The sequence below is a fragment of the Nannobrachium achirus genome (assembly GCF_963921795.1).
Source record: "Nannobrachium achirus genome assembly, chromosome: 1".
NCBI lineage: Eukaryota > Metazoa > Chordata > Actinopteri > Myctophiformes > Myctophidae > Nannobrachium > Nannobrachium achirus.
This window is the reverse complement of record NC_137810.1, coordinates 45,568,009-45,579,796: the sequence shown is the minus strand read 5'-3', so window position 1 is coordinate 45,579,796 and position 11,788 is coordinate 45,568,009. Positions and strand designations below refer to the sequence as shown.

The 11,788-nt window shown below is 41.2% G+C and overlaps 1 protein-coding gene across 5 annotated transcripts in view; it reads left to right on the top strand.

Moving 5' to 3' along the window:
* The first annotated feature begins 562 nt into the window (after positions 1-562).
* Positions 563-11,788, top strand: part of kdm4b (lysine (K)-specific demethylase 4B) — an 81,481-nt gene continuing 70,255 nt past the window's right edge. For 3 of the 5 annotated variants that reach the window (XM_080723024.1, XM_080723023.1, XM_080723020.1), the window contains exons 1-2: positions 571-700; positions 7,788-7,969. In XM_080723024.1, the coding sequence (XP_080579150.1) occupies positions 7,924-7,969 (46 nt within the window). In that variant the 5' untranslated portion in view covers positions 571-700; positions 7,788-7,923. Of the gene's footprint in view, positions 701-7,787; positions 7,970-11,788 lie in introns of all 5 variants that reach the window. The other 2 variants (XM_080723021.1, XM_080723022.1) reach the window with 2 other exon arrangements.

Genomic DNA, 11,788 nt, shown 5'->3' with positions numbered 1-11,788 from the left:
TGTAAAATAAAACAAAGTTGTCCCCTGGGGATCCCGACCCACAGGTTGAGAACCACTGAACTAAATAAATACCGTAGATAAAGTGTAGCCTAGTTGCTGTGACACTAATCAAGGGCATAGTCTGAAATTATTTCACGGTTTGGTGCTCAAACCAGCAAACATTTCAGTGATAAGGTGCATACAAATACATGAGAGTAAAAGTTTTTGTTTGTTTATTACTCAATTATTATATTATATGAAAATGAATGTGTGTGTGTACGTGCGTGCAAACACACAGGCAAGTATGGGCAACTGCGACGCGCTCATTGGCTCATCGCTCTGTCCGTCAGGCAAACGAGCCAACGAGGATTCTCTCCAGGGGGCGTGTCCAACCAATCAGCGAGGCGAACCTCCAAGAAGTGGGGCGTGACCTACGAGTGAAGCGGCCCCGTCGTACGTAGCACCACGTACGGGGAAAAATAGCAGATCTAAAAGCTCACAGCGCGTCACGTTCGCGACGCGCCGTGAGCTTGTAGAACTGCTATTCTCACCCGCGCGACACCGTCGTACGGGCGAAGTGATGAGTGAACAGGCTTTACGCTAGCGGTGGGCTAACAGCAAGAAGAATCGATACGAGTGGATTATATTTTAACCAAAACTGGAAAAACCAATCCACTGAGGACAAAAATAAAGAGAGAACCCCGTTTATTCGCCGCAGGAGGTAATAATTCAACACTCGTTTTCTGTCATTTTCGCTTGTGTTCGTTCCTACGCTGTTTTTTTGTCTGTCGTGCTATTTAAATGTCGGTCGTCGGCGCTGTTTTGTTGACTTTTTATGCAGTAACGGGGGGGGGGTTGGTCGGTCGGGCTGCTAAGCTAGCTAAAGAAGCCTAGAAGGCTAGGTGGCTACCGCTAGCTCCGTAATAAAACTGTCCGTTGGACACCCGCGGTGCGGTGTTTGCACACATTATAACCAGTATCACAACATGACATAGTTTAACGTTGTTTCCCGTGCATTTTGCTTTCTTTTGCTAGGTCGGGAAGTCGTTGTTTTAATAGTGAAGGAAGCTACTTTACTGTTGCTTCCACTACTACTACTATGAGCTCATTTATGTCACAAGCTGTTCCACTCCGCACAACCGCTAAACCTCAGCAGGCTGTTGGCTTGAAAATGCATACAATTACATATTTGTCAACATTAAATACGTTTATATAAAAATAAAGATCCGTCGTTTTTGTCTAGCAGACGTTGAAGTATGTATATTATTAGCTTCGAGTGGGCTGTCCGGTGTCTGCTGCAGGAAGAAAGTAGAGACGGATCCAACTATCAAACTGTCACCCGTAATTATAAATTAGGCCCCTACAACACACCCTCATATCATGCAGAGATGGGTTTATAATGTCATCAAGTTGCTCAGTTTTCCTGTATTATGGTTTATGGATGTATGTTATGCATGCTAGTGTGCTAGTTGGGCCCATGAATGGGCATAAGGCCCCGTATTGTTTTGGTCGGACAGCTGAGGGGGGGTCAGATGGATCATGTGCACACACGATTCTTTTCGTAACATTTGTATTGTTTTTAATTATTTTGAAGGCGGTTATGTAGGCGATGTGGCTGCATATCTCATAGCATTATCATCCAAGTATCAGAGAAGTCTCCGTCCCTGGAGATGTAGGCTGCGACCAGTGCGGGACACTTTAGAATTGTTCAGTTACAAAACGAAAGGGAAAATTATCCGACATTGAGAAAGACTGCTGAAAATGAAAGTAGAACCAACCGCCCTTGGAGTTCAGGCGCTATATATATGGCTGTATTTACTAGGGCTCTTTTTACTACTAGATGATGTAATCACCTGTAATTTTATTCTTTCTTGGGGAAACGGTTTTGCACCTATTCACAACTGTCATAAATATAACATCATTTAGACCGTCCTAGGTAGTTCTATGTATCTTTTATAGGCTACAAATGCTAACAATGCAAGCTTTCAATTGGGAGGGGTTTATTGAACTTATTTACTATGCAAAACACTTGTTGAAAGGTTCTCTGACTGTCTGCCTATTGCATCGCTTTAGGCTTAAAGACAGTGTGATGGTATACGCTCTTGTATGTGTCCATGTTTGATTCATTATTTCATAGTTTTACAATGTAGGTGGTGGCTGTCTTTGCTGTGTGCATCATATCAAAAAGTTAGACTGTAATGTTCAAGAATGATGAAGGCTGCATGAGTGTGTGTTACTGTGTTCATATGGTGTAGCTATTTCAAACTCCCAAACTAACTTACTACTCATTTATGCTGGTTGTAGCCTACTACACTGCTTTATTTAAAGCCATAGTGTGTAACATTGCCCTGTGTTTACATAACAAAGCAATACATTGTTGATGTTGGGCAGAAACCTTTTCTCCATATTCTAACTTTTTGAGCGGTGGTTACACCGTCTCCTATACGTGGCCGTGTGTGTATGCGTGTGTGTGTGCGTGTGTGTGTGTCTGTATGTAGCCTGCAGGCCTGCAGTACCTTTTATGACCACACATGTTAAGGGAGGGGCGCTGTTGTTCAGGCCAGACCAGGCACACACACACACACACGCACACACACACACACACACACACACACACAGGGGGGAAGGGGGGGGGGGGGGTAAACCACCGCTCAGTTCACACGGGTGTGATTTTTTGTTTCTCTGTAAATTAATGCCCTAAGTGATCATACAGTACAGTGTCACACAAAGCATCAAAAGTAGCAGATCCACAAGCTTGAAATGTGGCGCTTATCTGCTACTTTTGCTACTTTAGAATTTGAAACTTCAAAAGTAACAGTTTTGGTAGTGTGGTGGTGGTGTTAAAGGAGTAGTTCACCCCAAAATGATTGTTTCTTCTATTGATTTCTCATGCCATGGAGAGTAGAGTTCAATAATATTTTTGGGTTTTTGTCACATTCCTAAGACAAAAATTTGATTAGAGTAAATTTACCCCCATTGATTCCGGATGGGGACCAGTTTCGAAACGGGTCCCCACCCGGAACGAATGGGGGTAAATTTATTGTTATCACATTTTTGTCTTAGGAATGTGACAAAAACAAAAAAATAAAAATATTGAACTCTACTCTCCATGGCGTGAGTAATCAATAGAAAAAAAGTCATTTTTGGGGTGAACTACTCCTTTAACCTGCAGAAACACATTTCCCCTCTCACTTTATTTATTTTTGCTGCCCAACACACCCCCATGTACCTCAACAATAGTGAAGAAAACTCCAAAATACAGCAAGAGGAGCAATATGTTTCTGCAGGTTAACACCACCACACTACTCCAGGGGCTGATAAGTGCTGCTATAGAGGGAAATTATTGTTAAAAATGTGTTTATTGTTTTATGTAAACAGGGCAAAGTTGCACACTGTGCTTAATAATACAACATACAGAAGGAGGAAGAGTGTTGAGTTATGGGGTGACATGCAACACAGGTCTGGTCGGCATTTTAAAGGCTTTATAGCGACCGTCAGGTCGCAGTTACTATCAAAACCTCCACCGGCTGTCAGTCAGTCAGTCAGTCACACGTCACACTTTTCCCCTTATCATATCTCCGCCACCGTTGCCCCGATCCTTGCCAAACTTTGCACTAGGCCTGGGGCGGTATGGACATTTTGTTACCGCGATTACCGTCTTCCCATTTACCGCCGGTACTGCGGTAATTACCGCACCCCCGTATCTATTAATTAAGGTTCGGCGATAAGCCAAAATATTGCAATCATCTTCCCAAAAGTCGCCTCTCCACAGTGGAGAGGCGACACAGCCTGACTGCCCGAGTTATACTTCTCCGTACAGCACAGCGGGTCTGGCTTTCAAAGGAGCAGATCTACAAGCTCACAACACATCGCATCCGCGACGCGTTCTGAGCTTTTAGATCTGCACTGTCGGGTTACCATAGTAACGTAGGCTAGCTACTTGGGCTTTTCAGACACAAACAGCTGTGTGAACAAACCAGAAGAGGAAGGGTAGTCAGATCGTGTACAGTGATTCTGTAAACTCACGTCACGTCTCAACTCTCAAATCGCAGTGATTGAGTGCTGCTATATACAGGTTTTAGTTACAAGACTTGACAGAAAAGGTTATAAAATCGCCGACGTGCGACGCGGTGGAAAAAGTAAAATAGTTTCATTTTCGGTTTTAGTCCACGTGGCCCGCGCTCCGCCAGTAATCCGTATGAATAAAAAAAGATATGGCACAACACAAGGTATGTATTAACTCACTTACTGCCAATTAAAAATGCCCTCGAGTGGCATTAGTGCCAGCCCTCTCCATAGACTTCCATGTAATTTGTAGTGCACAGATCATGCACACCCATGCACAGATCATGCACCATGTTTGTGCAGGCTGTTCACAGCTTTCAAACAAAAAAAAAAGATTGGAAATCCGTTCAGGCATTCTTGAGATAATAGCCATTATGTTTTACATGTTATGTAAACAAAGATGGCTGCCCTGTATAAAGATGGGGTTGTATGGGGGTGGAACATGCAAAATCGCGATTGAAATCATGTTTACTAGATTTAATGGGGTCCAAAAAGATTTAAAAAAAATATATATATATATATTTTTTTTTTTCTTTTTTTTTCTAAGTAAAAGTCGCCCAAAGTCGCTTGGCAGGGAAGCCCATAGTGAGAAAGTTGCTCTAAAAGTCGCCTGGCACTGTATGAGTTCCTTGTGTCGAGTGGATTACAGAGAAAGTTTATGCTGCTCCGTCATAGAGTTGTGCTCCGTACTCTCCTGCCCTGTGCACTCTGTGCAGGTCTGTGTCACTCTGAGTGACGTATGTGGCTTCCAACGTGTGGTACACGGCCCAGAGCAGAGCGGCATGGAGCGCATGCGGTCCTCGCTTCTCCCCCGTTTTAAAACTCGCTTGTTTTCCAATAAAAAAATAGACCTTTTTTTGTCTTTTTACCGCGGTAAGCACAATGACACCGCGGTAGACCTCGGTATACCCACCCGATCCCCAAGTTATCATCCCTCCAACCCTACTTTGCACACACACTCCTTGGCTGCCACACCACTACCTCTACCCCTACCACTACCCCTCATTTCTCACATGGCCCTCTTCTAGCGCCACCATGAGGCAGATTCTTGCAAAACACATTTTTGGACACTGCTCTTACAAATTTTGCCCTAAAATCACGCAAATCGGTACACAGTATGTCTACACCAGGGGTGCCCAAAAGGTAGATTGTGATCTACCAGTAGATCACAAAGGCTGTGCAGGTAGACCATATGACATGCCCCTAATTAGGGATGTTCCTAGCCTAGCGGTTAATTTCACCGACGTGTACATTACATTTTTTTATTGAAATGAACTGCCATAAAATAGCCAAAACCGAGCACACTTTGATTTATTAGGCCAAACCTCATTTGAAAAAATATCAAGAGTCTATGAAAGCCTTTTAAAAATGTTTATACTACTGGAATCTTGCTTCAAATAATTAATTACATCTTGTCAAATGTCAAGTGGAGCAGCAACAGCTGGTCTGATCTTGACTCTATAATATAAGCCTACTACTGTAACTGACCACGAGTCACGACCAGCTCTGCTGTCCTTGGAGTTACTGTACATTAAATCATGGTTCTTAGCCAACTTATGATTATAGACTACTGTGTTCTCACCTCAAAATGCATGGATTAATTAATTCTTCAAATACACGTTGTGAGCATGTAGATCGGCTATTTTAGCAATTTCTGCCACTAATATTTGACAATTTGGCCATGTTTAATTTCCCACTTTACAAATGTGCAAATACCCTCTATACACTTAAACCTTATGTTGGTTTGTTTAATGTTGAGAGAGAAAACAATGTTGCACGTTAAGTTAATCATCTGGAGACCCCCCAAAATAATTTGGGGACCCCCCTGGGGGTCCTGACCCACAGGTTGAGAACCACTGGCATAAAGGGAGACATGAAATTAGGTTTTGGGATCCGGCTTCTGGAACCGGAGGAACGGGATCTAACATTGAGGAACCAGAATCGGTAACCGTTCCATCACATTTGTAACCGTCTGCATTTCCAGAACTGTTTTATCACACTGTCAGAGCTGGTGTGTGGACTTCACACCTGCTAGTGGTTCTCAAACTGTTTTTAATAATTTCAAGGTCAACCATAACTCTGTCAGTGACAGTGTACACATTTTAAGTTCAATTTGTACACTCTGAGTTACAGACCTGTAAGGGTCCATTTGGAACCCTCTATGTAGAAATCGTGAAAGGGAATCAGACCCAAGAGGGAATAGTTAAAATCCTAAAGGTTTGACCTCTTTAACTTTGAGATGAACACCGTAGAAGATAGGCAGGTTGTACACACACACACCCCTCACATGAGACCCTGCTATTCTTCAACAGCAAAAACACCAGCTTGAATATCTGAAGCAAATCTTTATGGAGGAAAGTGGAAAAAAGGATGACTTTCTCAAACGGTTCTGTTGGACAACAAAAAACTGATTTTGGGACAGATTTTGATGCCCTGATGTCAACAGACCTAATGTGAAATGTAACTGTCACATTATGTCTTCATGAGCTATGTCACCAATCGTACAATTATCCAACGTCAATGTAATTTGGGTTACACAAGTTCAGAGCTGTATTCATGGATTCTGGTTAATACTAAGCTGTTGGTTTTGTTCGTCCTTTGCGGTTTTATCTTGGGAGTGGGACTGAGCTTAAAGGAGTAGTTCACCCCCAGTAGCCACACACCTCTAGCCACACACCTCACTCACTCACTCACTCACTCACTCACTCTCCCAGCCCCAACTTGACTCTGACAAAGATTTGTTATATTTTTCTAGAGTCTTCTACATAAAATAAACCCACATTCCCCTATTTGGATAGTTCTTTTTGTGATGTGGCACTTAAAATTACCCATTTTTAGACAGACTGATTTTAGTGTTGCACCCAGTTCCCCCTATAAAACTGTCACAAATGTATACTTTTTGAGCGGTGGTCACAACGCTCCTATACGTGGCCGTGTGTGTGGGTCTGTCTGTCTGTCTGTTTGTCTGTTTGTCTGTCTGTCTGTCTGTTTGTCTCCGTGTCCGTAGCCTGCACTCCTGCAGTAACCTTTTCTGACCACACATGTTAAGGGAGGGGCGCTGTTGCACACGCACGCACGCACGCACGCACGCACGCACGCACGCACGCACGCACGCACACACACCACCGCTCAGTTCACACAAGTGTGATTTTTTATAGACGCTGAGGACAACTTGACGCCGAAATGCATCCATGTTGGACTGTTGGTTTTGTCTGTCCGTACGCGTAATGAATTAAAAGAACCAGAAAGACTTTGCAGTGCTGGCTATTTATTTCTTACTGTGAATCTTCGCGAGCCTCGCCCCCAGTGAACTACGTACATTATTATACAGACAGAGTGCTCTTTTTTTTGTTTTCTACTGTAATACATGTGTTAAACCCTGATGAGGTTAGTATGTCCTAGGCCTGTAAATGAGGGGTTATAAATGTACCTAAACTATGTACATTTCCAACAGAGGTGGGGTGTTGGTGCCAGCACAACTTGGTTACTTCTTTTTCTTATGAGATGAGGATTTATTTGCATTATTGTTTGTTTCCTTTTGAGGCAATAATTTGAAGAGTATTGTCACCATTTAGGAACAGGAACCCCCTTTGGGGTAGTTGTTGCTATATACAGTAAATAGCAACATATGTATTTTTGTAATTTTTGAATATTTCTTTAATAGGATTTTCAGAAAACCTAGGCCAGGATTGGTGGGTGTTCTCAGCCAAGTCTCTCTCCACACTGTTCAATAATTCCAGCAGGACTACCTTTTCATTTGCAGGGGCAGTTCTCCACCAGCAGTATGGAATCTTGGAGGTTGTACAAGTTCTTCTGAAGCCCTACTGCGGATTTGAACAGAACGTCATCAACTCAACTTGGCTGATCCCGGGTCCGACAATGAGAAACCTTAGAAAAAGACGTGTGACAAAATTAAATTCAAGTGGTGAGAACTTCAACAAACTACATTAATTGATTACTGTTCTATTAATGAGGTTATGCACTTTGTACTGGTGGTGAGCTGTCAGAGTATGAAATATCCGTTAATTTGATCGCCACAACTTTTCAGTACGTTACTTAAATAAAGGACCACTTCACCCATTTTCAACTTTATCTTCATATAGTTGGTCCTCACTAATGCTTGTTATAATATGGCACCATTTCTGTTTACTCACTCTGTGTGGACAGTTCAGAAACCTGCACACCATTATCGATGGGGATTCCAAGTTAATAGAAACTATTGCCTTTCTCAACACAAAATAAATATAATGTTAGAAATGAGTTTGCTATGACCAAACCTGCCATTAGGCAGCTTTCAGAACTGTGTGAGAGACGCTGTGAGTAGACAGAAATGGTGCCCTATTATAACAGGCATTAGTGAGGACCAATTATAATATGATGGGTTAAAAATGAGTGTTGTTTTAAGTAATATATTTCATACTGTACTATTTCATGACAGTAGAAGAGATGGAGACCAGAACATATTTACATTTTGATTTTAGTAAGAAACTCTTATTTTCATATTATGTGTTCAGAACTGTTATTCAATATTGAGTTGTTAGAGGTAGGTTGTTTTTGTCACTGTGTTCATGATTCACTAGATGTAGTGTCATTGTTTCATATGCACTTGTACATCAGTGCTGTGTGGGACAATAAAATGTAATCTTATCATCTTAAAGTAGGGTAAGTGTTAAATAGCTCTATACTCTTTAATAGTAACCATTTTTCAGTAACAACAGTCTCAATTTCTTTCCAACTCTTTATTAAACAGGACACCAACAGAATAGATTAAACAAATTAAGAGAGACTTGGAGTAGAACCGCTGCTCCTTCACTTGGAAAGGAGTCAGCTTAGGTGGTTGGGGCATCTAGTATGGATGCCCCCCGAGCGCCTTCCTAGGAAGGTCCTCGATGCACGTCCCACTGGGAGGAGACCCCGTGGCAGACCTAAGACCAGATGGAAGGATTATATCTCCAGACTGGCCTGGGAACGCCTCGGTATACTCCCAGAGGGAGTGGAGGAAGTTGCTCAGGATAAGGAAATCTGGAAGTCTCAGTTGGAACTGTTACCCCCGCGACCCGATTCCGGATAAGCGGTTGAAGATGGATGGATGGATGAAATTGGACACAAAGAAATATACATACAAAACTAAAACTGGAGAACTATACAATCGATGCTGAACATTAGTTTTTAGTTTGATCCAAAGAATATCACTTACCCTACCTTTAATATTAAAGCCATAGTATGTAACTCTGACCTGTGTTTACATAAATACATTTAAAAAAAGTGTGTGGTGTTTACCCGCAAAAAAACACTGCCTTCTTGAGCAATGTTTTGGGCTACCAAAACGAATAGTGAAAACACCAAAGTACAACGAGAGGGCAATGTTTGCAGGTAAATGCCACCACCCTACTAGGGTGGCTGATAACTCTACAGGGAAATTGAACGTCTCAAACTTGTTCTGTGCTCGCTATTGCTCTCTCTAATCAATTAATGCATCAAAGACATCCACCTGTCCTGTTTGAAGTCTCAGAGGGGGGAGTGGCCTGTGTGACCAGTAATGTTGCTTAGTCAACCTTAAAGACCTCATGACATAGTTAACAATCACAATATTATGGATTGTGATAGGCTTTTACAGTAGCCTATGATGGGACTGCACAAAAAAATGGGTGTTTCTCCCAGGGGTGGTAATCTATAGCTTAGCATTTGTTTTTGTTTGTCACGCTAAGCTAGGCTAACAAAACCGGAAGCTACTGCTGCACAGTGCTGTAGCCTAGTGGCCAGGGGAAATCATTGCCATTTTGTGTTTTCAATCCATAGATAGCTCTCCTCGTATCCAGTGATTTATAGTGCTAGTAACAAAAGACAAAAAATAAAATGCCATTTAAAAAGAAAAAGAAAAAAAAAAACATTTTTGGGGGCAATAATTGAAGTTCAGCACAAGACATGCATTATAATATAGATTTTGATGTCATAAGGTCTTTAACCTTGTAAAACATAGATTATTCTCTTAAATTACATGTTGATATATTTAAGACATTTATATATGTTTAAAAACAGCACTGATGTCCTCATTGACAGCAATGATATATGTTGTCTTTAATAAAGGTTTATCAAATGCTATTCTCTCGTCTGTGAATTAATAGTAAGACTGTGGTTATGTGATGAGCAATATATTGTTTATCTATAAATCCACATTTTGGTTATTGTACATTATGTACATACCATTTGACCAAAGATGGCATAATCACAACAAATGGTATAATACATTGATAATAATTAATAATAAAAGCATCAACAATCGTGATGGTTAATGATCATGATGACAATTGCATAGCATAAAATACATGGTGACAAGGATGAAAAGTGTAATAGCGTTATTACTCTATAACATGTTTAAGCACAAGTCAGCATGACTGCATTTAGCCAGCATCTGATTGGCTGTGCTGTAACGGAAGCCTGTGGTTGGCCAATTCATAACTGTCACACATTATTTTTATCTTAGGGGCGGTCCTTAGCCACTTTTCAATAGCTTTGCCCCAGGCGTTGGATATCGGCTGGCTGCTGTTAGACTAGCAAAAACATAACTTTTAATTTGGGTGTGAGCTTTTAGATAGGCTAGTTTTGCTATTTTAGAAGTTATGTCTGTTTTATTTTTTATTTTATATACATAAACAAAGAAAAGTATTAAGAGTGGGTGACTTAATAATATATATATATTAGATCCATTGAAACAGTTTTGGACAGTGACCATTTGAACAAATGGTAATGTCTGATCGGCTTTAAAGAGGAGGCGCCATAGTTTTGTACTTTTGTGTCTAGGAGGTTGACAGTACTTCATTAGACCCCCTGGTGTGGTTGTTATGAGCAATTATGTATTGCCTTTCTATGTGGGTTTTAGCTGGAGGCTGCCACCTTGTGGGGTCAAACGTGCCAGTCCAAAAACACAGATACTTATTACACAGAATCAACCCCTCCCCTAATTACCATTCAACCAACATACGTGGGTGTGGCTAACGTCAGCTGGGTCACCACCCACCATGACAACCATGCATACCAATGAACTGGTGGGTGTGGCCACATAAAAACATCATTTTAACTCTTTCTGTAAACTTTTTTGGAAAAGAATCTTCCTCCTAGTATAATCATAATAGTAGATAATCATGTTTTAGAGGGGGAAAAATCATGGCACCCGCACTTTAAATAGCGGTGCGTGGTATTGCCAAAAAATACAAATAAAAAGTGCACAGGCAGCTCAACCAGTTACCTACTCTGTCCTCACATGGAATCTGCCTCAAGACCTGTTTTGTAGGGTTTTGTTTGTCAACCACCGTACTCTTCTGTGTTTCCTGTGTCTCTGTTGTATAACTGTTGAGACCACCTGTGCTCTGTGGAGCCTTGTGATTATTATATAGTAAAACAGCTGAGATAGGAGGTTCTGACACTTTTAACCAACCCCCACCTTCCTCTTGTTTAATAATAATACATACAATGCATATAGTGCTTTTCTGAGTACTCTTTACAAAACAGAAAACAAAATTAAACAAAAGAACTAGATTAAAAAGTAAAACTATAGAAATAAAGGTAAAACAAAGGCAAAACAAGGTAGGGAGAGTGAAAAGGTGGGATTCGATTTTTAAACATGGCGAGGGTGGGGGCATGTGTGTGTCCTATGTTTAATATGTTTATTTACCCTTGGGCTTTGAAATAAAAAAGTTTCCCTTAACAAATAAGTAAGCAAAACAATGCCATTGAGGAGGAAAAC